The 26,417-nt window shown below is 52.4% G+C and overlaps 8 protein-coding genes across 8 annotated transcripts; 3 read left to right on the top strand and 5 right to left on the bottom strand.

Moving 5' to 3' along the window:
* Positions 1-2,404: 2,404 nt before the first annotated feature.
* On the top strand, positions 2,405-3,664 carry J4E85_004536 (uncharacterized protein; the record flags this gene model as incomplete). The annotated part of the gene is made up of 2 exons (XM_051468792.1): positions 2,405-2,915; positions 3,219-3,664. The coding sequence occupies 2 exons, from the start codon at positions 2,405-2,407 to the stop codon at positions 3,662-3,664; spliced, it is 957 nt and encodes a 318-aa protein (XP_051327007.1).
* A 2,470-nt stretch (positions 3,665-6,134) lies between these two features.
* J4E85_004537 (uncharacterized protein) lies at positions 6,135-6,986 on the bottom strand (the record flags this gene model as incomplete). Its single annotated transcript, XM_051468793.1, has 1 exon — positions 6,135-6,986. One exon carries the CDS (start codon positions 6,984-6,986, stop codon positions 6,135-6,137), a length of 852 nt encoding a protein of 283 aa, XP_051327008.1.
* A 1,473-nt stretch (positions 6,987-8,459) lies between these two features.
* J4E85_004538 (uncharacterized protein) lies at positions 8,460-9,445 on the bottom strand (the record flags this gene model as incomplete). Its single annotated transcript, XM_051468794.1, has 2 exons — positions 8,460-8,729; positions 8,783-9,445. 2 exons carry the CDS (start codon positions 9,443-9,445, stop codon positions 8,460-8,462), a joined length of 933 nt encoding a protein of 310 aa, XP_051327009.1.
* A 1,379-nt stretch (positions 9,446-10,824) lies between these two features.
* GLD1_1 (mitochondrial glycerol dehydrogenase Gld1) lies at positions 10,825-12,183 on the top strand (the record flags this gene model as incomplete). The annotated part of the gene is made up of 4 exons (XM_051468795.1): positions 10,825-10,871; positions 10,926-11,013; positions 11,111-11,124; positions 11,337-12,183. 4 exons carry the CDS (start codon positions 10,825-10,827, stop codon positions 12,181-12,183), a joined length of 996 nt encoding a protein of 331 aa, XP_051327010.1.
* A 621-nt stretch (positions 12,184-12,804) lies between these two features.
* J4E85_004540 (uncharacterized protein) lies at positions 12,805-13,586 on the bottom strand (the record flags this gene model as incomplete). Its single annotated transcript, XM_051468796.1, has 3 exons — positions 12,805-12,851; positions 12,901-13,082; positions 13,147-13,586. 3 exons carry the CDS (start codon positions 13,584-13,586, stop codon positions 12,805-12,807), a joined length of 669 nt encoding a protein of 222 aa, XP_051327011.1.
* Positions 13,587-14,596: 1,010 nt separating this feature from the next.
* Positions 14,597-17,062, bottom strand: J4E85_004541 (uncharacterized protein; the record flags this gene model as incomplete). The annotated part of the gene is made up of 1 exon (XM_051468797.1): positions 14,597-17,062. One exon carries the CDS (start codon positions 17,060-17,062, stop codon positions 14,597-14,599), a length of 2,466 nt encoding a protein of 821 aa, XP_051327012.1.
* Positions 17,063-17,512: 450 nt separating this feature from the next.
* On the bottom strand, positions 17,513-22,864 carry J4E85_004542 (uncharacterized protein; the record flags this gene model as incomplete). The annotated part of the gene is made up of 2 exons (XM_051468798.1): positions 17,513-18,070; positions 18,122-22,864. 2 exons carry the CDS (start codon positions 22,862-22,864, stop codon positions 17,513-17,515), a joined length of 5,301 nt encoding a protein of 1,766 aa, XP_051327013.1.
* Positions 22,865-23,338: 474 nt separating this feature from the next.
* On the top strand, positions 23,339-26,392 carry J4E85_004543 (uncharacterized protein; the record flags this gene model as incomplete). The annotated part of the gene is made up of 1 exon (XM_051468799.1): positions 23,339-26,392. One exon carries the CDS (start codon positions 23,339-23,341, stop codon positions 26,390-26,392), a length of 3,054 nt encoding a protein of 1,017 aa, XP_051327014.1.
* Between the last annotated feature and the right edge of the window lie 25 nt (positions 26,393-26,417).

Consider the following 26,417-nt stretch of genomic DNA (forward strand, 5'->3'; position numbering starts at 1 on the left):
CAATATACCCGTTGAGCCACTGGATCACAGCGAACGGCATAATAGCTGGCCGATGATCCACCGCCCATAGCTAAGAGACAGATGCCGAAGATGTCGAAACGGCCCCAGAGATGGTGAATATTGTAGGAGTGACTCCGAAGTGTGTGGAACGTTGTGCTGAGCCCAAAGCAGAGAGCTGCTGCGCTTAAGGAAATACTGAAGGCGAATTTGTCGCCTGTGCTCAGGTCAAGCTTGGTCGAGATAGCAAGTGTGTGTAACCCGATGCCAGTCCCAACGAACGCGGTACTCCCAAGAAGGTGGGTCCAGATATTCATCGTTTCCATATGAAGGCAACGCCACAGCCGAAAGGATCGTTTATACGAATGAGTCGGCATTGGATGTCCCGTGATGATGAAGTCGTTATCTTGGAGCCATGTCGGAATGTCGTCTTTGGTACCGAGTTTAGGCCAATATGGCTGGGCATATTTCTTATCGTGGAGTGTTTGACAGGCGCTGGAAGCCGGTGAAGCGGGATTGGGTGAGAGTATTGCGCCCTTGGCCATGTTGGCGGCTTCAACGTGTCGCGACTCCAGCGCTGGAGTTATTGTACAAACAGTTATATCATTATCAAGATACAGATGCCATTGGTTGTGGTGTCGAATACAGGCAACAGTTGTGTAAGAAGAATACGTGGAGTCAAACACCTGAACTGCTTGGGCCTGATGTGTCTGAGCAGCGTTTGCACCTACCACTCGTTACTAGATATGTGAAGGGCGTTCGTTGACTCAGTTGAACTCCAACGTATCTCGGTGTGCAGTATCATCGCGGCGCAGCCTCCCAGGGCTACAATTCCTCGCTAATCCAAGGCTTCTGTGATCATATATGTAGGTAAGATGCCACGATCTCTGGTGTCGACTTGGTCAGTATCAGGTATGCTAACAATGCTGTAGCTACCGAGCAGTCCTACGCATGCAGCTATGATGTCACCGGTTTCATGAACAGCCATTGCGGGGATTCCCTAACGATCCTTCTGCCAACATTTGTACAAACGGAGAAATTGCGTCCCTTTGTCTGGGGAAAGCTTACGCTCTCTACGCGTGATTGCGTGGGAAAAGGTTGCACGATAGTGGAGATTTCTTTGAGTCATACAAATACCAGTCGGACTGTATGGCGTTCGACGTGGCTATGCTGATCCTCATTAGGAACATATCCTTGGAGCTTTAAGCGTATAACTTGCGAAGTCGCATATTTTCCCGTAAAATCTGACGTCCATAATGCGTGGAAGTCTTGTCGAACGTATGCCTTCAAGATGCTTCTGGTGCCAACCTGAGCAGATCGCAAGCCGTGCTCACTAATCAACAATCACTGTTCAAAAGGCCCTGCTGAACAAGGCCTCATAGTGATCATAATATCACAGAGATGCCCATGGGCAGTTCAAAAGTCATCAGATATCGAGTCTTGCCCGTATGGCGACTGCGAATTACGGATGTGTGACAATTGCCGTTGATGGTGCGTGCGTGAGTTGCGCGGGCAGTGGATACAAAAGGTGCAGTCGGCCTTTTTCTCGGCAAGACCCACCAGACTGGATAATCACGAAGCCATCAAACTGCAATGAACTCCATTCAGACACGTATGCATAGAAATTGCGTCGAATTCAATGCATGGAGTCAGCGTTTGCATAAGGTCTGACGTCATGGCTAACGTACCTGCCACGCACAGAGTGCACTGGCCATGCCGCTGCATCCGCCGACCACTCGAGGCATCCAAAGTTGGTTGCTTCATCACTTATAGCACATTGGCCTATCCGCCAATAAGGAGCAGACCGCACCTTTAGCTTGTACTTTGATCCAAGCTCTCGCACTCCCGGTTGTTAGGAATGTCATCGTCTTCTCTCAGAGATATCGCGCCGCGTCCACAAGACTTGGCTGCTGCCGCCGCTGTTAGTAGAGCAACTCCTACCAGTCGCAGGCCGTCACGCGTGACGGTCGCATGTCTGCCCTGCCGTGGCCGACGCACCAAGGTCTTCCACCGAATTCTTTGCTAGTAACGACAGCAATTCCGTGAAGTCGAAGCTGACACACGACAGTGTGACGGGGGCAGACCGACATGTCGCTCTTGCTCGGAGAGAAATTCACAATGCGGATACGACCCACCCCTCATTCAGGCGCAAAAAAGAAAGATTGAAGAACTGGAGGACGATAAAAGTTCGATGTATGAAGTTTTGTGGTTCCTACAGACGGCTTCACCTGACAAAGCCACGGCCTTGCTGCAGCACCTGCGAGCGACCCAGGGTGACGATCTGGGAGTCATCTTCAAGAACTTCGAAATGGGCCGTCGCAATTCTTCCGAGTCTGGGCCTGCATCTGAGACCAAAGTTGGTAAGAACGATTCACCACCGACATTTACGGATTCTCCCTCATCGACAATGCTTTCCGTCCCTGAGATAATGGATCATCCCCGATTTTCTACTGTTCGAAAGGGCCAGACCGAAGTCACGGGCATCACTCTGCTTGCTCCAAACCACGAAAACGCAAGTGTTTCCAACGTCCACGGCCCATTAGAGATGTTCTTTAACTGTGTGGGAGCACTCTTTTACATTATGAATAGGAACGACGTCCAAGCATGCATCGAAGCAATCAAAGCCTCCGGAAACGAGAACATGCCACTCGGACACATGTTCAGCAACGGAAGTACAATCGAAATTCGTACTTATGCCGCAGAAATTGCGGGTATGGCCTCTATCGGTGTTATACATTCACAGCTAGCCGACCCAACAAAGGCACCGCCTCCCGAGCTTGCCGATTACTTCTACGCAGTCGCCAAACATGGCCTGGACTCTGCGATTCTCTACGATCCGCTTCGAGCCATGAATGTTTGCGCGCTGCTTGGCATGTATAACATCGTCGTCAAGGCGACAGTTGCTCTGGCTTACATTGGTACGAGTCACACTTGGGTATACTCACGAGAAATACGCCACTGATGACTTTCAGAACTTGGTCTGAGCCTTCCTCGCAACCGCAAAATATATCTCGAAACATGTCCGCCAGACTGGTCCCCAAGCTATTACGACGACATTCGTCGCACGCATATGACTCTTGTCCACTTGCAATGGTCAGTTTGGCATGCCTTTAGTTATGTGTGATATGTCGCTGACTACTCCGATAGCTGGCTGAGCGCATCTCTTGACTACAACTCTGATTCGTTAACCTTCGACGTCCACTCATCTCTCAATGGACTAGACGCGCCGCCCCAGGACATGATTCGACGCGAATGCGTCAAAGTTTCCATCATCAAGGCAAGCTTACTTCACCGTCTACCAAGCAAGGCGCCTGTACCGGAAAATGTCACGCTAGAGTTTCGCGCGCAATTATCGAGATTCCATGCGCAACTCCCCGACTGGATGTCAGTTGCTGCGCTGTTACGCGGCGACAGCAGCCCGCTGATGGCCACATTCCGCCCAGTAATATTCTATGTTCATCTCTTTTACCTTTCGGCTATGATGCTGCTTGCTCGGCGGCTAATAATTGCATACATCCCGCTCGATGCAGTTGGCATCGTAGTTCTTCCACCAGAAGCACGAAGGGCTATCGAGGAAGGATACCAAGCTGCGGAAACAAACGCGTCTGTCATGAGTCTAATGCTACAGGAAGGGAAGGTAGTACAAGTTTGCTGGCTCTGCATGTGAGTCAGGCGTATGCCACGGTGGCGAAGGATGCTAACCCAGAATTCCAGTTACACAGCCTACACGGCGGGAGTCATGATCGCTTACCAGGCATCGCAGAGGGCTCTGAACAACGAGCCATACACTGACGACGTGAAACTGCTGGAAAAATGCATTAGTGTTCTCGAGTACTGTGCGATCAAAGACACGCTTGCTGGCAGGTTTCGTAACATTCTTGCAGCTCACATGGGGAAGCTGCAAGATTACAGATCTCAGACAAGGGATGGTGAAGAGTTCGCGACGCCCCCGACTTCTCTGGCGAGTGACAGCCTCTTCTTCTTTGATCATGGTTCATCTGAGCTTCACGCAGCAGTTTTTGACTTACTTCGCCTCATACATCGCCCATTCAGTGGCCTGAAAGACGTCGCGACAAAGAGTACTCTCTCGAATCGCGCCGAGACAACTATGGGCACCCACCTTGAGTGGGAGTACGAGCTCAAAAACAGAGACGATCCAGAAGTACCACCGAACGTAGATGAGGGTGCATGTGTGACTGATGTCAGATGCGAGCCAACGCAGTCTCAGTGTTCGCCCTTTGACCCAATTTGCGCTTCGCAAGAGCTGTCGGCCCCGCCTTCGGAGGAAGCCTGGACAAAATGGACTCCAGCAACGTGGCAAAGTTCCTTTCACACATCACCAAAATGAGTTCGAAACCTCGTTGGCCCTTCTACGAGCACGATGATACGGTTCACACGAGATGTTACAGACGTTGGCTTTCAAGGCCACACCATGGTACGCGTTCTAGGAGTAAGATTCGGAACCTTGCCAGCTCTCACGTAGCCTGGCTCCTTCCGCGTCCGAAAGATGACGGCGATAGAACTTGACATGGTGTCTTTGTTATGGAAGGGTGCTTCCGGTACTTCCGGTACCACAATATAATCCATGGGACGAACCTATCCAGAGCTAGAGGAATCATACACTGCTCATTTCCCTTTTATACCCATCGATCTTGATATTCCATAACTACAAAAGTCTGTATACAATGGGAAGCGCGACACGGGCCTAATGGTCAGCAACGTTGAATCTTGCACAACCTATCCTGCAGCTTTACATACGTCATAACCCCGCTTCACAATATAGCAACTGCTCGACGCATTTGAACTGCGCTGCCAAACCATTCCATCTTCTCATCAACATAATCTTTAACTCTGTACCTTGCCATGACACATCCTCCACCTACTCATATGGCGACGAAAGATCTTTTTAGGCTGAATGACCGGACTATCATAGGTACGGCTTACCAATCGACGTATGGACTGGAGCTGACACAGTCTTCTAGTTTCCGGAGGTGCCGGTGCAGTAGGTACGGCCGTAGGTGTAGCGATTCTAGAGAGTGGCGCAGATGTCGTATTTGTCGATGTCTCCGACCCCACTCCCGAAAGCTGGGGTACACAATGCCTGCAATCTTCCAAATTTGATCTCCTGTATAACTGTGACCAGATCGGATTCAGGAAGTTGCGCGAGGTAATCACACCCATGCGCTATTCCAACGCCTCGACGTCCAGGATGAACCCAGCATCACATCAGCCTTCAACACTATCCGTGCTAAGCTTCGTCATCCGATCCGGGGGCTCGTCTCCTGCGCCGCCATCTCCGGCGAAAGCGATGCTTGTTCGTACCCCATCGACACGTTTCGTACAATCCTCGATATTAATATCTCCGGCACCTTCCTCATCGCCCGTGCCGTAGCGAACGAATTGCACAACGCCAATCAATCGGGCAGTATCGTCCTGTTCGCCTCGATTTCAGGTCACATTTCTAACCATGGAATCAACACTGCCGCGTACAATGCTTCGAAAGCGGCAGTGCATCAACTTGCTCGATCGCTTGCCGCGGAATGGGGTCACCCACAGAACACTTTTCCCGGTAGCACGGTCACGGCAACAAACCCAAATCCCAGCCAAGAGCCACGAAAAGCTTATCCGCCGATCCGAGTGAATACCATCAGCCCCGGTCACATTGACACGCCTCTGAGCGCGGAAGCGCGGAAGAGGGGGTTGACGGACGAGTGGGCGAAACAGAATATGCTGGGGCGAATTTCGGTGCCCGAAGAGTTTCGAGCGCCGGTGCTGTTCTTGCTGAGTGAGGGAAGCAGTTATGTCACTGGTTCTGTAAGCTGATATTCTTTGACTAGTATCAAAAAAGACGGGATTGCGAGGCTGACATGTCACGTGTAGGATTTGAGGGTCGATGCAGGGCACTGCGCGTGGTAGAATTCGACGAAAGAGATGTATTCGTTGATTCATGCGTCCGAAAGAGATAAAGATATATATATACAAGAAGAATTGTAGAAGATAACCGCCAAATGTGGGCCATCTACTGCCCCAGCACCAACGCCTCGCTCGTTCATAACCTTTTATACAATGCAATGTACCGTCTACTAGCATCAACTCCGTGTTCCTCGTCATACATCAAGAACATATTCTTCGGCCCTCTACTCGTTGATCCTGTGCTGCCAGACTTCCTGCTCCGCCCTCGCAGAGTAAGTGCTAGCACCAAGAATAGCCCTCATCTGATCAACTCCCGTGAAGAGGATTTGCCTAGCAACGAACCAACGGATACCCTCAGTGCAAGGGGGGCTTGTCAAGCTACCCTGGTACGTCCAGAACTCGTTGAAGTACAGGACGCTCTCAAGCAGAGGAGCAAAGTCCATAGTAGTAGGCTCCTCAACTCCCATCTCGGTGTAGCCGATCATGGAGGGTAGTTGCTCGAAGAAAGTCGAGTTGGAGTTACCAGGGTCGAGGCGGATAGCCATAACGGCGGCTTCGTGGCCTTCAGCGTCGACGTGGACGAGATGGAGTTCGGCTTTGCTGCGGTCGCCACCGACGGAATGGTCGGCTGGAGCGTGGATGTGCCAGCCCTTGAGGTAAACGGTCTCGTTGTCGTAGGTGAAGCTTGGGTGGCTGGTCCAGTCAATGTCTTCCTCTGCTGCCTTCTCGTCGTGTGCAACGGTGAAGGCGGGACCATAGCCCCAGTTGTAGAAGTTGCCGGCAACGCTGCCGTTGTACTTGAAGGTGGGCACGTGGTTCAAAGCCAGTCCGTTGCCTAATGAGAGTGCAATGGGAGACTGCTGAGTTCCAGTCTGGCAGAGCTCGTAGTCGGGGTTGATCTTTCCCCAGTTGAAAGATGCTTCGTAGGCCCAGTCGTTCTGGGTTACGTTGGTGCCTGGAGGCACTTGTTGTCTTGTAGTGAGGTGTACATTGCGTTTAGCGTTGGTGTGTTGGGGACAGCTGAGTGATGTGGGCGCTAGAGTGGCGGCGGCGAGGAAGAGGGATTGGAACAGCATGGTGACGGTGCTAGTCTTTGTGTGATGGGAGTGTCGGATGACTTGGTAGGAAGACTGAATTGGCTGCTGTGATGAGAAACTTGCTCGTCGTGCGAGGACATCTTATATATAGTCCAGCGGCCGGATTATGGAATGTTCCTCCGCCTTCACAACGACTACCCTAGTCCTTCAAGCAAAGGTCTCAGCCATGTCCTTCAATTCCGCCAAGCAGTCTTCACACATGCCCTTTTCGTGCGCCATGGAAGGTCTCCCATCGCCAAGTGCCCTATCTTTTCACTACCGTTGCGCAGCCTCTTTGCTTGCGCAGTAAGTACCATTAGGAAATGCACTTGGTTTCCTTGGGAGACGGCACGCGCTTGTATGTTGGAAACCAAACATCCAGCCCATTCCTCGTAGCAGTTCGAACGCCAAGCATGAACCCTGTTTTCGACAAGAAACGCTTGTTGACCAAAGGCGATAGCGCAGGGGCGAGATCGCTCTTTGCTATCTCGAGTTAACCCGGCGATCTTGGCGGGAAACGGTCGCGTGGCTTCTACCCAATGCATTGATGCTGGGGATTCCGACAAGATGAGACTTGGCGTGGAGAACCATGACTACCGTATACTGTAATAAGCTCAGCGGACAAGAACGGCCGGGAGAGGTCGAGTTGCTTAAATGATGACACGCAGTACGGACGTAGCAGTCGGCCCGTCGCGGGAACGTCAAAGCAAAACCTTTCCGCTGCTTAAGAGCTCTTGACGCGTGGCATAAGCATGATGCGACGACCAGGAAGTCACAGACCCTGAAGTCGAACATAACGTTCGATTGTGTAGATCAAAGAACGTGGGAGTAGTTCCTGCAGGTCCCACAGATCCGCCTAAATACCCAGACCTAGACCCTTCCATTACGTTGTACAACATCACCCATCGTTAGCTTGCACGCAGATCGATACCGCCGTGCAGCGCCGCCGCTACTCATCGAAGGCGTGCCACAATCAGGGAAACACGACCGCCAAAGCGGCGCATTGCTGGATCTGTGAAAATCTCCGCTGTCGACCCGGATACGTCGACGAAACAGAAGCGGGCCGACGAAAGCTCTCTGTTCAGTCATCAAGCTGTTTCTGCTACAGCCTTGGCGCGTATAGTGTCCAAACTTGCCAAGGGAGCGAGCTGCTTGGATTCAGTACGTACTAGACATGAGGCGGGACGCGCAGTCGAGAGAAGTGACTTGATGCATGACGGCACGATGCTGAGTATATCGAGAGGAGACCGGATGGTGTGAGAACATGGCATCCGGCTCCTCCGCATCGACGACAATACTCAACTAACTTTAACAACCAATCCATGAAACATGTGAACACCCACAGAACATGGATGACCTAGAAGTCTACATTGCCTTAGGGTTGTGTCACGTTTTGTTTGCGAACTAATGTGGACCGCAGCACAGTTACTCGGTTTCTTCGTTGTACGAGGTGAACGAATCCATTCCTAGCAATCAGTATCCAGGCCACACTACCTCGTCGCATTCGGGATGCTTGAAGGCACCATTGCTCATCTCGTACTCGTACTCCAGATCAGGTTGAAACTCCCAATAAAGGCTCTCAGCATCGGCCCCCATTTTGTATGTATATGCCGCTGCATCGTCGTCGACGTAAACCTTCGGGACGCCGTTGGCCGCTGCCGCTTCTATCTTCAACTGGACATCGCAAGAGCGTTCCATGAGGGTGTACAAGAAGGCGGCTTCGTCGACAGTACCTCCTACCGTCTGTGTGGTGTTAGCTGAATGCCGGTCACGGTATCGCGCACTGGAGGACTTACCAATAGCCCGTGGTTTCGCAGCACCAACCCTTTTCCCTTTGGTCCCAATGCCGCTGCCAGCCTCTTGCCTTCTGCCTCATCGAGGACAACGCCGCCAAAGTCATCATAGACGGCTTGCGCATCGCCGTAGAAGTAGCATACGTCTTGATTCAGCATCTCCAATGGCTTGGCAAAGGCACTCCAGGCTTTGCCTGCCTTTCCATGGCAATGGCATGCCGCGTTGACGTCTGGGCGCGCCTTATGTATTGCCGAGTGGATAAGGAAGCCAGCTGCGTTTGCAGGTCTGCTCTGATTTCCTCCGACGACTTTGCCATCATAATCAACAAGGACCATATCGGATGCCTTCAGGAGACCGAAGTGCTTTCCGAGCGGGTTTGTCCAGAAGTTGTGCGGGTGCTCTGGGTCTCTCACCGAGATGTGACCCGACATGCCTTCGGTCAGGCCGTGCCTTGCAAAGACGCGAAAAGCACCCGCCATGTGCGATAGTATCCATGCGCGATGCTTATCGTACGAGGAGAAGAGGGGGATGCCGGGGAGGCAGACGCCCTGCGAGATGGCTTGCAACGGCGTCAACTCCTTGGTCGCGTCATCTTTGGATCGTGGGACGAGCTGCTTGGGTTGCGCGACTGGCGCTGGCTCGACCTGGATAGCGGAGGGTGCCATATTGGAATGCGATGCGATGCGATGCGATGCGATGGGGTCTAGCTGTGTGTAAGTAGGCAGTGTAAGTTGCAATGGATCAAAGATGGCCTTGAGTCGAAGCTCTTGGATGCGCCGTTGTTATACTTCAGACGACCGCGATCAGGCCGATGTTATCGCCTCAAAGGGCGCGTGGAGTGGAGAAGAGTGCGATAACGGTCCAGTCGAGCTCAAGATGCGCTGCGGGGTGCCGCCCTAGTCGCCGGCCATGCTATCACCGGCCCTTTCTCCACGCCGCTGCCACATCAACAACTATCCAACCAACTCATTGTTCGACGAAGAAAATGAACCGAACTCTGCAGCCGATAACGTGAAGAGGATGGGAAAATATAGATTTCGGTATTGATGTAGGCGTCTAGGTCTTCGACCTTTCCGATGATACTTAGTCTTCTTGCCTTCTATTGTAGTTAGTGGCTCAGCAGGTAACGCGTCTGGCTCCTTTACTGACAGTGTGAGTCCTTTGTTCATGCTGCCATTTGAAGAACTACTTGACGGCGAATAACCCCGGCGGCAGTCGGGGCGCTACTTGCTAGTATGAGAAATGTTCAAATGCTTGCTTATATCGCAAGCAGCCTCCCATGCTTTGTCGCTTCGGTTCCTCTCGCTGGTATTCAGTGGCCTCAGAATAACGAACAAGGATCAGACATCGTCTACCTTCAGCTCTCGCCCCTCGTACTGACACCTGAAGTGCAGCTCACCATCTCATATACATGGCAGCGTTGGGGCCAATCCAGGATAACATCCTAAAACACGTCTTTCTTCGACCGGACGCAGAATTCATCCAGGCAGATAAAGACGGCTCGTTCGAAAGTGATTAGCAAGAGGAGGATCGTTCTGCCTGAAGATGTCGTCAATCTGGGACGTTGATAAAATGTCGAGAAGAGGGCATTGCATACGTATACGCCTAGGCCTACATCGACATTGTTTCGGGATTTGGCAGAAAGGAACGTGTTACTTCGTTCTCTCGCGGCAAAGATATGAGAAGCGGAGCATCTCGTCAGCTCATTGAAGTCTCGGTGGCATTACAACCGAAAGGTCCGCCCCACCACTGCGCAGCCGCAAGGTAGGTCCTCCCAAATCACGATAGCGGGGTGCATCTTCGTCGCGAGAGCAAGTAATTATCCCGCCAGCCCAGCCAACATGGTGCTGTGCCTTGCTGTATACGTCCGACATCCCACGTCCTGAAGTAATTTCTGCAAGACATACATAAACCCTCCCGGCCGACACGATGGCCGAGAGCGCTCGAGATGCGATATTTAAAGAGGGCGACTCTGCCTTCCTTGACAAAATCACCTACCACACGTTATTCACTCCCAGCATTCAGACCTCAGATATCATTCAGGATGTCTTCAGGCAAGACCGTCACCCTCAACTCTGGCTACAAGATCCCGTATGTGGTTCCAGCCTGTGTTCATGACGAATCGTTGTTCTGACCTCGCTTTAGTCAATTGGGATACGGTACCTGGCAAGCCGCTCCTGGTGAGGTCGGCAATGGTGTCTACGAGGCACTAAAGATCGGATACCGTCACTTGGTAAGTCTCCTAGACCCTGAAGACCCTGGAACAGTTCGCATCCATCCTTTGAACGGCAATTGTGTTCCGTTTTCAACGGCTAACTCGATCGAATTAGGATCTTGCAAAGATGTATGTGCACCATCACAACTTACACTCACAATGCCGTCCTCGCCCATCTCACTTCGGCCTTGCCTCCACCTGACGTGGAACAATTTTCCGTCAGCATTGTTGGAAGTCCAACTGCAATGCCCCTCAGTGGAGATGGAAGCTTAGGAAGCTATGACCATACCCCACTACAATCCCCAAGAACACAAGCTGACGAGATATTCCACCAATCACAGCTACGAGAACCAGAAGGAAGTCGCGGAAGGCATCAAGCGCGCATACAAGGACATCCCAGGTCTGAAGCGTGAGGACATCTTCATCACGGGAAAACTGTGGAACTCTCAGCATGATCCTGCCACTGTAGAGGCAGCTCTCGATGACACTCTCGCTGAACTTGAGCTGGAGTATCTCGATCTGTACCTTATCCACTGGCCTGTCAACTTCGGGCCTGGAAAGGACCCTCACTCAGATCTCTTTCCCATGACTTCTGACCCCAATGAGGTTAACATCGACAACTCCATCCCTAACAGCGAGACATGGACGGCCATGAACAAGCTGCCAAAGAGCAAGGTACGCTCGGTCGGCGTCTCCAACTTCACATACCAGACCTTGAAGGCTTTGGTTGAGAAGACTGGCCTCGTGCCCGCCGTCAACCAAATCGAGCGTCACCCTATCCTCCCCAGCAAGGAGCTCGTCGCTTACGCCAAGGAGAAGAACATCCACATTACCGCCTACTCCGCCTTTGGCAACAACTTCTTCGACATCCCACTGCTCATCCACCGCCCTGAGATCAAAGCAATTGCGGAGAAGAAGGGCGCCACACCAGCGCAGGTCATCCTGGCATGGTCTCAAGTCGGCGGCCACTCTGTCATTCCCAAGTCTGTTACTCCGTCGCGCATTGCTGAGAACTTCAAGGAGATCGAGCTGGAGGACGAAGACATCAAGGCTATTACCAAATTCTCGGATGAGCACCAGGGAAGGAGAAGGTACAATGTTCCCTACACGGCGAACAAGCCTAGATGGAGCATCAACATCTTTGATGAGCCAGAGGAGCAGGAAGCGCCCAACAAGGTCGTCTTGTAGATAGCTTGAGCCTGCACATAAGCCGCAACACCATCAATGTTTACTTGAGCTTCTCGAACAACTGCGCGTTTGGGGGAGTGTGATTGTTGCAAGTGACTTACTGCGTAAAGCCAGATTATGTATTTGATCTTTGAGGAGTTGAGTATTACAACGCCAATTCGTTAGAGGCTCCTGGGTAAGGAGGTTGAGGTGCGCGTAGATTTGGAAGACTGAGCCGGCACGCGAGCTAACATCTTTTCGGTTAGGTCAAATCGCGTACCTGCGTCATCCATGGATACACGTCGCGTCGCGTTACTCCGCTGCCCACGGATTCAATAATGCTATATCCTCTCTGTGTTTTGTCACACACGATACCTCCTCTGTCTTCCTCGCCCAGGCCTTGCAGCCATCGTTAAACCGATCATGCTGTTCAGCGCTCTTCACGACGCCAGCAACGCGAACAACGTATCTTCATCGAGGATTCTGGCTCGTCTGGTATCTTGAGGAAGAAGGATTTATTTTGTCATCAGTCAAGGAGCTGAAGGAGCGTAGCCACATCAGTGGCCAGCCTACATAGTCGCTCCATGTGCCACTGGAATCTCGACACCTACCACACCACCTGGCTCAATGCCAACAGGACCTCTACATGCCATCGTTGATCTGCACTCCACCCGGTAAGCTCTTCAGCCCTGCTCAGTAAGTTAGCACAGTGCCTTGGGTGTCTAGTGCTGCGCTTACATGTCTCAGATCCGTCGACATCCTCAACCACCGTCTGCGGAATACTGCACTTCATCGCGTCTTCGTCGCTCTGCCTAGCCAACTCGCTACATTGATCGTTACTGCACCGTGCGTCCAGCGCTCGTTGCAGCGCATCGCCCTTCCAACCGAACATATAATCACCATGGTTACCATGGCCGGTCCTACAATCAGTCGTTAGCATGATTACGGTCCTTCACGCGTTCCAACGGGAAGAGGGGGTCTCACGCATCGCCCATACTGAACACAAATGGCTGCGTCCCCTCCTCGCCCCACAGCTCAGGAGTATTGAATGGGGTCGTGTCGAACATGACCTCATACATGATTTGCGGAAGCTGCACGGGATAGCCCTCTGGACACTTGCCCCTCTGCTGCTCGGGTGTATACGGAAATGTAGCCATGGGCGGGAAGTATGGCTCATACGGGATCTCTGCATATGCGACGTGGCTCTGGTGATCTGGCGAGTCGAGGTTGACGCCGTCCCAGCATGTAGGGAAGGTGACTTGGGTACGAATGCCACCTTCGCACATGCGGTTGGGGAGGAATGTTGTATCTTCTCCTGTACACGGAGCGCCACCAAAGGGCTGTGAGTCCTTGTAAATGCAGCGATGGCAGATACCGCGGGACTCGCCAGTGGTATTGCGAAGAATTGGGTTACCAGCGAGCATGCGAAAACCCTAATGAGAAGTCAGCAACACCGCTCATTGGAAGGAAAGCGAAGTCTCTCGCCCTCAAGAGTGGAGGACGAACGGGTCTGAACGCAGTCACGTTGCTGAAGCCATCATATGGAGGTATGTAGTACACTGTCATACCGCCTCTCTGGTTTAGCCCAAGATTGGGGAACTGTTGGACACGTTTGTAGGTGCCATTTTGAGAGGCGCGGTAGTACAACGCTGCAGTCCAGTAGTTGCTAAGTTCCGTCAGCTATGACTCCGCTACAGCTAGGCGCCTCATGGCATACCTGAAGTCTTCGCTGAAAGTACACGTAGTACAAGTACTCTTCTCGACCAGATCATACTCCACAGGCTTCATTTCAGCCTGAAAGCTGTTCCCTCCGACGATTTGGTGCGTATGCGGACTTCCAACGACTCCAGGGTTGACCAAGGGGTCTAGCCGCTCGACGGTGAGTTGAGAACATGCGAAGCGCATCATCGCAGCGCCGCGACTGACATTTTGACCTAGCGCCGCACTGATGAGCGTGGCCGCTACGAGGATCGAGTTTTTCATGATGATTAGACGGCGGAGCAGATTTCTTTTGCAGACCAGTCAACAGGACGACCGTCGTTCAGACCAGATGAATATCTATGGAGAGACCTGTGCAGTCATCTATGTGGGGCGCACAAGTGCCGGGACCCAAGCAGTCTCGTCCAAGACAACTCCCTTCTAAAGGTTCCAGTACAGTGGATTCTGGGACGTTGGGCCATTCGAGGGAGTGGTGTACAGTGCACTCGCATATTGAGCGACCAGGGTCTACCCAATCATGCATCTACCGCACGATAACATCACAGGCTTCTGATAGTCCAACTAGTGACGAGGCACTCAACTACAGTCAATGTTGTATTCATCTCCTAGTGGCACAGAGCAACATTCCGTTCCATTGGTTTGGACAAGCTGACACTGATTTGGGTTACCATTATGTCGAGCAATACAGGATCTTGACGAAATGGCAGGCGAGACATCAATTAAGGATGTCAAAAACGCTCAACTTGTTCATCCGATCCACAAAAGGCTCTTTCCAATGACGAGTGTCGTCTTCATAAGGTCGAAACCGCTGAACCTCAATCCGCGGGATCGTCCCTCCTTCTTCAACCCAGAGCCACCTCCGATACTCCCTGAGCTCCTGGGGCCAAAAATCGCAAGGGTCCATGTCCGCATTCCAGTCATTAGGAGGGTACCAACGCGGGTCTTCAATCTCAAAGAAGACTTCTGTCACCTTGAAAATTATCTTCCCATGCTCGTCCTTGCCAGCGGGTATCTTGGTCTCGCGGTACTTGGTCGCGCCCGCGGGGACTTCGCGCCTGATGACCTTCCCCCATGGCTCGTCGTAGACATCTGGCTCTCCAACCGGATGTGTCCAATCCTGGTTCTGATAACCTGGATGGCAAGGGTATCGGCCATGGGCATCGATGGTATCCAGCTCATAATAGATCGGCTCCAGGTGCCACTTCCTGCGGCGAGCATCAGGGACTAGAGGGCCTTCAACGAATGTGGCGATGGAGCGTATGCGCAGCCAGTCCCACTCCGATTTGTCCTCTACTAGACGCTCAAAGCGGAAGATGACCCCGGCATAGCTAGCGCGATCCTCGATCTCCAGATCCACAGTACCGAAGCGAACTTTGATGATCCTGGGTTCGTCGGTCTCCTCGGGAATGAGTTTGGAGGACTCAGGTTTGGCGCGGAAACACTCAGACTTAGAGTTCCCATGATCGTGGTACCGGGCGCAGAAATCTTGGAGATTTCCCTCGCCCCGTCTGAACCTCTGGACAATGTCGCAAGGCCCGGCCATCATTAAGAGAATGGTGTGGAAGCACCAGTCTATCACGAAATCCCTGTTCAGATGACGCTTTTGCTTTTCCACCTTATCTCGTAACAGCTCAACTTGGTCAAACAATGACTCGAGCACTACCATACGGATCTTATCATTGGCCTTGGTGTGCTCCCAAAGTAAGTTGACGTCGTCAATTCTGAAGCTCATGAACTGGATGGTGTTGTCGCAATCCTGCATGGTAACTTTCCCCTCTGCATGCTCTTTGACAAGCTCGATTTCTTGCTTGAAAGACAAGACAATTTCGTCAAGGATCATATCGCTGACCTCCGTAGTCCCCATCGCTTGGGAGAGCCGGTACGTCTCGAACAAATCGCTCATCGCGATGGATGGTGTGCCGTTATCGCGGTGAATGAAGCTTGTGTCATCGTATGGCTCCAGGCGGTATATGCGTCTCGGGAAAGTGTGACGAGGACCTAGAAAAACCGAAGTGTACCACCGATCGAAATTATCGAGAGAGTACTCAAGAAAGTGTTGGTCGTTGATCAGCAGCCGGTCCATGACCTCTTGCGTTACCCAGCGATTGACGCCACCATCTTGCCCAGGCGGAAATACCACAAGCTGAACAGCCTCGCCGTCGTAGAGCAATGGGTTAACGATAGGTTCTTTGCCCAGAACCGGAGACGCTTCGCTTGTATCTGGAAGGAAGTGCTTCAACTCTGCGTACAAGGGGATGTCGTACTCGGCAAGCCCAAGGGGGCTCGTGGCGAAGTAAACTCCCGTGAGCTCAAAGACTGCCTTATTGGCTGACGCGAAGCGCTTACGTACGCCCTCTGCACTGACATTGCCCAGTTCTGCCATCTTGTCCCAAGCGACTGGCTCCTGTTGCCATGGCCTACGTAGCTCATAGGCCTTTTCGCATCTTTTGGAAACTTTGGAATCGATAACGACTTTACTCCAATCGACTGGACAACTGGATTGGTCGTGATAGTGGGGCGTCGGCGCTGGGAAACCGTAGTCCCACGGTGTAATCGCTGGGCGAGGTAGTGGATTGAAGACTATGTTTGTCAGCTGGAAACGCCCATGGCAAAGATGAGATGAGCTCTTACCGGTCGCTTTAGCGCGTAGTTGTTCTGAAACCACCGCGTCGTCGTCTTCTTCCTCTACACCATCCTTCTCTTCCTCTGAAGCATAAGACTCCTCCTCTGAAGCATAAGACTCCTCCTCCGAAGTAGAAGGCTCTTCCTCTGAAGCAGTGTCGTCTTCCGTCTCCATGATGTACACGTCTTCAGCACCTAACACAGCGCTGTCGTGAACCTTGGTCTTCGCGGCCCTCAATTTTGTCGACGGTGTCATGGAGCTGTGTGTAGGCGTATCGTTCATTGCGACTTGCACTGCGCCAGTAGCCGATACACGACTAGAGGCTATAGTGCGATTCGTGGTGCTCGCGGCAGGACCTGGGCTTACATTGCGCTTCGCATGGGTGGTCTTCAGACGCTTTGCCGGCGTCTTCTGGACGTCTGTGTGCCCGCTCGGAAGGAGATAGTCGCTGGTAGGAGCTGTCAAGGATGGATCGCTGCGCTGCGCCATATCAGAGCCGCTCTTGGAGACCGGGTTCGCTTCTTCGGCCTTGCGCTTCTTGCTAGATGACTGCGACATTACTGAAGCGGGTTTCATAGCCGCTGTCGATCTGGCTTGAGATGCAAGGGAGATGGTGGGCAAACGTTGCCGGAAGTCAATGGAGTATTCCCGCGAGTGTGATACGCGGTATGCAAGGTAACGTGAAATCAGGTGCAGTATAGGGAGATGGACCCGTCATTTATATGCGGAAGGGGAGTGCCCGTTATCCAGGCCCCAGCGAAGAGCACACGGTAGCCGCACTGACCTCGTCAGCGGTCTTCTGGGGCAAACTGGTGACATCTGCCCGATATACGAGTGAAAGCATTCGTTGATAGTGGTGAATGTTAAGAATGACATGTGATGGATGATGTAGCAAAACAACATGAGACGAGGAACTAAGAGCAATGGATGTGATAAGCAGATGAGTGCATGTATTTGCCCATATATATATCGAGCCGCTAATCTATACCGAGCACATGCAACAACTAACTACTGTAGCATGCCTTCCAAACTCTCTCCCAAAATCTCCTCCATACCATTCTTCCACCTCTGGCACTCCCTCTCGACCATCTCATCGTCATCTTCCATGAGCTCACTGATGAACGGCAGCATCTCAGGAAGTAGACCCAGCCACTCTTCTCCTAATCTCCTCGTCAAGCTCTGCTCACACAGCACTGTCGCTAACCTAGTGTTCCTGTCGTCGCTCCTCATGTTCTTCAGCAATATGCTGTTCATCTCGCGATGGTTCTCCATGGATGATGCAGATGCAACAGCAAGTTCGGTGATGGTAGGAATGACGTTGTTGGTGTTGTCCTCTGGTGTAGATGTCGATGCGGATGGTAGGCTGAGCAAAGACAGCAGGGGCGGCATAATGGTGCCAAAGTGAGATGGTGCTTGCCAGAAGCCGTCTTGATCGTGCTGGAATGTCTTCTGGAGAGCGTCAAGCACAGCCCTGCGTGTGGTAACATCAGAGTCTTCTTTAGCAAGTTCAGTCAGCAGCTTCGCGGCATGCTCGATGATGTAGCTCGAATAGCTTGTTACGAGAGACTAGTTGTGTGTTAGTGACATGTTGATACGGAATGATAGAGCAAGGCGTACCTTGAACTTGTCGAAGAAGGCGCCGAGGAACTTGTAAAAGGTGACGGCCTGTTGAGGTTTACTCGACATTGGGCCCTCTTGGTCCACAAGCTGAACGAAGAACGGTCGGAATGTAGCATCGCTGAGCTTCAGTACCATAGATATGACGGAGTCGATAAGCGTAAGCTCCAGCTGCTCCAGCTCCTCCTCATCAACTTCGACGGTAGTAGATTGGACCGTCTCACGTAGTCGGAAGGTTTGCAGAAGTAGAGTGAAGAGCGGCGGACTGGCTTTGACAAGCTTAGCCTTGGTCTGATTGTTGACAGTCGCGCGCAAAAGCTCAAGCTGCTCAAGTGACGCATCGAAGCCTTGGGAGGCGGCATGTGGCCACGTTGACTTGATAGCAGCGAACACTTCCTGAGCACCGAGATGCTCAGATACACTCTGGAAGAAATTGCTGCGGCTTTCGTCGCAGGACTGTTCCAGATCGGCAGCGGCAGAGCGTTGGCATAGTCGAAGAGCGGTGTCCAAGTAGTCGCGCGAGAACATGTAGCCCAGTCGCTCGACAATGTTCGAAAGCACCGTGAACACAGCGTTGTGAAGACCAGTCTTTTCCTCTTCGATCGCATCCGATAGATATTGGAATGCTGTTGGCAACACGGTAGGGAGGAGCGAGATGGCCTCATCTTCGAGAACGTCAACGACAGATGTGAGGCAGAGGAGGGAGAGGATGCGAAGGCGATCATCGCTGCTGGAAAGCGATTGGGGACCGGACACAACTTGAGCTACTGATACAACAGCAGATACGTCCTTCTTCCCGAAGCGGTCGACGATGCGATCGATGCAGCTGACAGAGACCATCTTGGCATCCATGTCAGGTGATTGTTCCAGTAGATCCTGAACGCTAGGCAAGAAAGAGATCAGGGCCTCTACAGATTTGCGGTCATTCTGCTTGGCGGTGCCCGCGCGCAGCTCGACCGACTTGACGGCAGCTACCTGGACGTGAGAGTCTGTGCTCGCAAGAAGTAGCTGTGCTGATTTGATAAGGTCGGTCGTTGGCAGGAGGTCTAGACAGCTGGCGAGAACACGACTACATCCGGCGTAGGTCTTGGGGTTTGTTGCAAGCTTCTTTGACAGTTGAATAGTAGTCTCGACGATGTTTGCAAAGATCTTGCGTGGTCGTTCAGGGTCATCCTTCTTTCTGTACGCTCGAGTAACGTGTGCCTTCACCTTATCGTCAAGCGCGAGATCTGTCAAGCACGACAGCATACTCTGAATTGACAGGTCGAATTTGTTGTCTTTTGTCTTTTCCTTGAGGCTGAAAAGTGTTTCCGCGACCTGGGGTTTCGGTCCCACGGCATCAGTGAGGAGATCGACATATCCCTTGAAGGTGACGAGGGTGTGGACAGGTTCGAAGTGAAGTAGCAAGTCCGCACAGAACCTTCGTTGCTCCTTGCTGTGGTAGCGGTCGGCAAGAAGTGCCACGATAGCCGGGAGCGAATCCTCGGGGCCTAGCGTACGAGCAAGCTCTGTGAATAGCTTCATCCTTCTGTGCAGGGGAATGTGTTCAAAGGCGGCAGTGAAACTTAGCAGCAAGTCGGACACGCCAGCGATGAAGTCTCTGTGTTTTGAGCGAAGAGAGGCAGCCAATTGAGGCACGACCCGAGAAATAGTCTTATCAACGACCTGAGCGGAATAGTCGTCATGCTGGCGAAGCAGAGTAGATCCGATGAAGGTGAAGATAGGCATGAGATTGTGAAGAATGAGATCAGGAACCCATGAGGCAAGATTGGAAATGAGAAGCAGCGCGCTGTTTTGAACCTGTGGGCTGCTGGAGTGTCGAATGCAGTCGATGAGTAGGTCCGCTCGTACTGCCGATTGGTAGTCGGCGGTGTCGGCCTGCTCCTTCAATGTGTTTACGATCGGGCTTAGTGATCCCAGAATAATACTCTGAAGATACACTAGCTCAGACCCAGACTGTTGCTTGAGTGGCTGCAGTTCTGCAAAGATGCCGAAAAGGTTCTTGAACAGTGTCGGGTGCTGTCCAGGGTTTGACCCTTCAACCAACTCAAGTACCAACGTGAGCTTTCGGAGTAGTCGCTGAACATCGTCTTGAGATGAAAGCTCGACTCGAGCCATCTCACTCTTGCTTGTCCTTCGCCTTTTCGCTGAAGGCGGTCCTTCGGGCATGGAGGTGGGAGATGGAATGCTTTCCAAGAAGGTAACCAGGATGGCGGAGTCAAGGTCAACGTTGCGCAGAATCTCAACCGATCGCTCTCTACGAAGCTTGTCGAAAGAGTTGTCGCTTTCACTGGTAGATAGGCTGAGCATGCACTGAGCCAACGCGTGACGAGCTTCAGATCTGAAGGATGACCATGAGGTTTGAATACGATCAAAGGCGGCCATCACTAAAGCTTCACGCTCCGTGTTGAAGGTTCCAGAGATGATGTCCTCGAGCAGTTTCGCGCTCATCGCCTCCCTAGGCATAGTTGCGGCAATGTGAGCCCGCTCCACTTCATCGAGCGAGAGCCTTTCGCTGTCGCAGATGGTGTTCACGGAAGCTGTCGGTAAGGTTGCCCATTCGGTCAACAAGGGGATCACGGAGTTGGTACGAACGGAGTCGGAGACCTTTCCGCGGATGTTTAGCATCGGCAATAGGCCGATGCGGACACTCAATACCGGTGTGAACCTCGCGTGGCTGGCGAAAAACGCAAGGATTGAAGTCCTTGTCTGCATCTTGAACGTATTCTTCGGATTATTTTTCAGTTGTGTCCCTTCCAGGACATCTCGAAGAGCGGGAATAGCGAACTTTGAGTCCATGACGCATTCTTCGAGGATCGGCTGTAGCATCGAGGAAACAAACACGAGGACATCTTCAGGCTTGAGTTCTGCGAGATTCTTCGACTCTTTCCCATACAGATCGGACTTGCCCCAAGTTGGTGTTTTCGACTTGGCGGAAGCCTTTCGTGCCAGAGACCCAACGCATGCAGCCGCTGAACGTCGGATAATTGGCGATGCATCTGCAAGTGCGTGTACGAGGTATGGCAGGATGTTCTGCAAGACATGTGCAGCCTCAAGCTTTTCGAACGATGATGCGGCTGCACGGAGGGCGGCAACGCGAATGGCGACAGGTCGGGAGCTACTCCAGACGCGAGCGAGAAATGAAAGGTAGAGTGGCTGCTTGAAAGCGGATTCTTGGTGCAATGCGTCCGAGGCGAGGAATCGCCGTGTTTGCTTAGTCGTCACAGCCTGCTCGAAAACGTTGGCCGCTTCTGAAAACTCGGTCGCTGATCCGGCGTCGAGGAAGCTTTTTACAGTAAGCTCTGGGAGTTGTATGGCAGGCTTCTCGGCTGTGTCCTCATCCGCATCAAGCATCTCCTCGTCAGAGTCCTCGCCCGGAATATCTTCAATTTCGAAGGTTTGGCCAACGGTAAGTCCCAGAGACTCCAGATTGACATTGTGCTGCTTCGCCGCTTCTTGTAACGTTGCTTGTAGGTCTTTTGATTCAGCCATCTTAGTAGCGACTTGTAGCAGTTCTCCGTGCTCTTCGGAGCCCGGTGGACTGTCGCGGAGGAGTTGGACCAATGCCGATAGCACCATCTGAATGTGCGATGTGCCGAGGAGGCCTGAGGCGATTAGCTCATGGAAAACCCTGCAGTTCTCGTCGGAAGTATCGCTGAGTGCGCCAAGGGCACAGCCTAGAACAAGTCGTTGAACCTGGCATTGTTTTGACACTGTCGTCAACTTCTGCACAAGATGGGGAACCTTGAGTAATCTCCTCGAGACTTTGGTTGGAACCTGCGCTTTGGAGCGCTCCATGGCGATGATGGCCAGACAGCCAAGGCACGATTGAAGGGAAGCTTCGTCATAGGCTACGATGACAGCCTCCATCAGCCCATCCAGAACCTTGTCTCCAACCTTTGCCTGGCTCACCATCATGATGACAATGGCGTAGCAAGCCAGAACGGTGTCGGCGCCGTGCTTGGCCCTCATGCAAGTATTGAGAACTGGGAGCAGTTCCAGGACTAGCTTTTCGGTTCCCTGAGCCTGAATATCCTTCCTTCCAGTGCTTGCGTTGCTGATTATGCCGTAGATAGCCTCGACAGTGATTCCCGACCAGAAGGACAGCATGTGCGAGGCCTGGTGCCCCGCCTCTACCACCTTGGCAACGTATGATTGGTATGCTTTGAAGAATTGTGGGGTGTTTATGGCGGTGTAGGCGATGGTTCGCTGCGGTACGTTGGTCGGGGCCTGGATGTACGGGAAGAGGAATCGGATGGCGTGCGGTGGCTGTGGGGGTAGGATAGAGAGCAGCGCAAGGAACTGTGGGGTGTTGTGGTAGGGCAGGTAAGTAAAGACGAGGGTTTCGGTGTTGTACTCGTGGATGCGGAATCTTCGCACCAGCCACTCGAGAGCCTTCTCTGCCGGCTTCAACAGCAGTCTTGGTCCGACCAGCGTGATGAACGCCTCGAGCACGGTGTTCAGCTTGGCGTTCTCATCCTTGGTCATCTGGGTGCGGTCCTCGGCCTTGCTCTGCTCGCTGAAGAGATTCTTGGAGAAGCGCAGGAACCGCGAGTCCAGTGCGCAAAGGTCCTTGTAGCCATCGTAGCAGATGAGATAGACGGTCTCGAACGACTGTGATGCGGCGACCTTGGAATCGAAGAGTAGCGATTTGCCATGCGCCGACTTCTGCGCGCGCAGGTCTAGCTGATGCGTGCTCGAAGCCGCGATGGTCGCGAGCTGTTTCTGGAGCGCCGTCGCCATTTTCGGAAGTTTTCGTTATTATGACAGGCTCTAGGGTATGATTCGGGAAATGCGATGAGCCATGAGACGCAGCGGGACAGCGTATAGTTTGTCGTGGCGGATTGGTTGAAAGCTTGAAGCTGGCGATGCGCATACAAAATTTCGGGAAGCCAAGATTTCACGCTAATGGTTTTTACGGTTGGCCGCTCGAGCCAGACACGCCGCCGGACTCCCGAGCACGTGCCATGCGCCTTTCATCTCTCCAAACGTCTTACCTCTGGTCTTCCATCCTTTTTGTCTTCACAGTAGAAGACATACGCCTGCCAGCCCTGTTTCTGTGAGGAACATGTCTGAATCCTCAATGCGCAATCCGTCTCTTGACTCATGACTACGCGCGTCGTATAGATTCCTGTACTGAAAGCAGCGACCACAACTATGATACTAGCCTGAAGCTCCATCTACAAATAGAGGATTGCTGGAGTTGCACCTTGCGCAATGGCGTCGAACATCCCCAAGTTTGCGAGCTTCCGGCCAAAGCCCAAGGCCGCTACAGAGCCACCCAAGGAACCCCAACACCATGAGAAAGCAGAACGACCGTCAAGAGAAAAACGTTCTACCAAGGGAAGATCACCATCGCCAAAACAAGTTATTCGCGAGCATGATTCAAGCAAAGACAGGCCCTACTTCAGCGACCGACGCGGAGACCCTGACGTACTGCGCTATGGATCAATGAACCGTTACGACATCCCACCCTATCGTCGCTTCGGTCATGGCTTCATACTCGGACTTTCTGTAAACCAAAAGATCGATAGAGAGTACTCAACGGATCGGAAAATACTCGTGACGCCAGCGACACGAAGACGGCAAGAGCGACTGCTGACGAGCAAGCGTGCGAACAAGCCGGGTGAGCGCGCTTTGCGGCTGCTGAAGGCCGAGGTCCCCGATGTGGATCACTCTCAGGATTTTCTGTCACTGTCTGCAAATACCAAGAGGAAGCGCGATGACAGTGCAGACAAAGATGCCGAAATGGAGCCTGAGACAGACTACCGCGCCATCGAAGGGCCAAAGTCAACAGAGCCTGTGGACCCAGACACGCAATATGAGTCGGACCCTGATTTTGTAATCGACACTGAAGTCACTCGCAAGAACTCGCAGCTCGCACGGCAGACAAAACAGCATCCTGAAGATCTCCAAAGCTGGTTGAACTTGATCAAACACCAAGAAGCCATGCTAAAGCTCGAAAGGCCATCTACTGAGCTGACTGCATCTGATAGAGCACATCTTGCTGATATACGCATCTCCACATATGAGGAGGCTTTGAAGAAGATCGGCACGGATCAAGAGAGCAAGCTGGAGCTGTACAAAGGACTGCTGGAAGAAGCAGAAAGGGCCTGGGACGGCGCCAGACTGGCCAGCAAATGGAAGGACGTGCTTGCGATGCATCCTCAGAGTGTAGAGCTGTGGATGAGGTATCTTGACTTTGTGCAATCACGATTCACAAGTTTCAAGTTTGAGGAGTGCCGGGCGACCTTCTTCAAATGCATCGAGTCTCTTCGTACAAACAAAAGCGAAATGTTACCGGAGCAGACCTTGCACATATTGCTACGTTTGACATCCATGATACACGATGCAGGATACCAGGAACTCGCTCTCGCCGTGTGGCAAGCTGTACTCGAACATCATTTGCTACGACCAGAAGTAGACGGAGACCTACAGGCTTTCGAGCAGTTCTGGGAAAGCGAAGTATCACGTATCGGCGAGTTCGGAGCTAAGGGATGGAAGCACAGCAACATAGATGATGCGCCACCCCCAGGACCTTCATCACTGCTCGAGAAAGAAGCACTGGATGCGGTCTTCGAAGATTTCCGAAAGCGCGAAGTGGAGGCTACATCGGTGTTACGACTCCCTGGTCGCACGTCGGACGATGTAGCAGAGGACGATGCATTTCACACAATCTTCTTCTCTGATGTCGAGCCATACCTGACCATCATATCGCCCCAAGCACCGGCAACGCTGATGATTGAGGCTTTCTTGTGTTTCTGCGGTTTGCCAAATTTGCCATATCGCATACCACAACAACGTTCCTGGTCCTCTGGTCCGTTTTTGCAGCGCTACTGGCACGCTGTGTCCCCAGACACCGACGATTCTACGGAACTCACTAAAGCCACCAAACTCTTTTCAAATTATTCAGCAAAACACTTTCAAATGACTACAGACCTCCTATTCGAGCAAAGCTTCTCACTAGATGGCATCAGGCTTGATGCAGACTTCATCAGGCGCTTGCTCAAGCTTCTAGCCTCAGATCCTTCGAGCGATGATATCATAGGAGAGTATCTGCTAGCTTTCGAATCGAGACACTTCCCATCTGAAGCTTTCAAGTCCGCAAAGCGATTACTCAAAGCACGTCCGTCAAGCCTGCGCTTATACAACGCCTATGGCTTAGTCGAATCGCGTCTAGGTAACTCAGCCAAAGCAGATCAAGTCTTCAGCATGGCGCTATCTATGCAAAAGGGGGTTAGCGTGCTATCGGCACCTTGGAGTTTGGAACTCTTCAGCAATTGGGTGTGGGAAGCGCTCCGAAGAGGCGAACACAGCGAAGCTCTATGGCGGCTTGTCTCACCAAAGGGAAACCTCTCAGCCGGCGCAGCCAAAGACTCGCATCCTGGTAACACTCTCCTAGAGATGGGACTTCTAACCCTCAGCGAAAAGAGCGAACACGCCCTCCTCCACCACGACTACACCACAGCAATAACAAGCACCTCTCTCCTCGCCCTCCTAACCTACCTCACCCACAACAACTCCGCCTCACACGCCCTCGAACTCCACGCCAATCTCACCTCATGGTTCACATCGCACCACCTCTCCACCTCTGCCGTCGCAGAACTCCATGCACAATCCATCGCCCATCTACTCACCCACCACACCACACACGCCCCCATCGTCAAACCATCTCTCATCCGCTCCACTCTCGAACCGCTCATATCCCGCTTCCCAACCAACACAATTCTCCTCGCTCTCTACGCCGCGAACGAAGCCCGTTTCTCCATCGACGATCGCGTACGCGGTATCATGCACCAGAACGCCTTGCAAAGCCCCGAAGAAAGGAGTATAGCAGGCTGGGCATTCGCAATACACTACGAAACGCTCAAAGGAGAAATCGCAGGCTCGACGACACATTCCATCCGCGCATTGTATAAGCGCGCAACGGAGTCTACGGCTGGATCCCGGTGTCCCGCGCTGTGGAAAGCGTATGTGGAGTTTGAACTACGCTGTTTACGTGATGAGTTGGCGAGACAGCGGGCGAATAAGAGACCGCGTAGAGATGGTAAGAAGAGTAGATGGGAGGTACGTGTTGAGGAGGCGGAGCAACGGGTCAAGGATACGTTTTATGCCGGGTTGAGGAATCTGCCTTGGTGTAAGGAATACATCATGCTTGCTTTTACGGAAGCGAGGGATGTGTTTGGGGAGGAGGATAAGGGGAGGTTGTATAGGGTTATGTTGGAGAAGGAATTGAGGCTTTATGTTGAGTTGGATGACGGGAATATGTAGATGAAACGGTGGGTGCGGTACATTG

This window comes from Alternaria conjuncta, assembly GCF_024043145.1.
Source record: "Alternaria conjuncta strain BMP 0040 chromosome Unknown scaffold_6, whole genome shotgun sequence".
Classification (NCBI taxonomy): Eukaryota; Fungi; Ascomycota; class Dothideomycetes; order Pleosporales; family Pleosporaceae; genus Alternaria; species Alternaria conjuncta.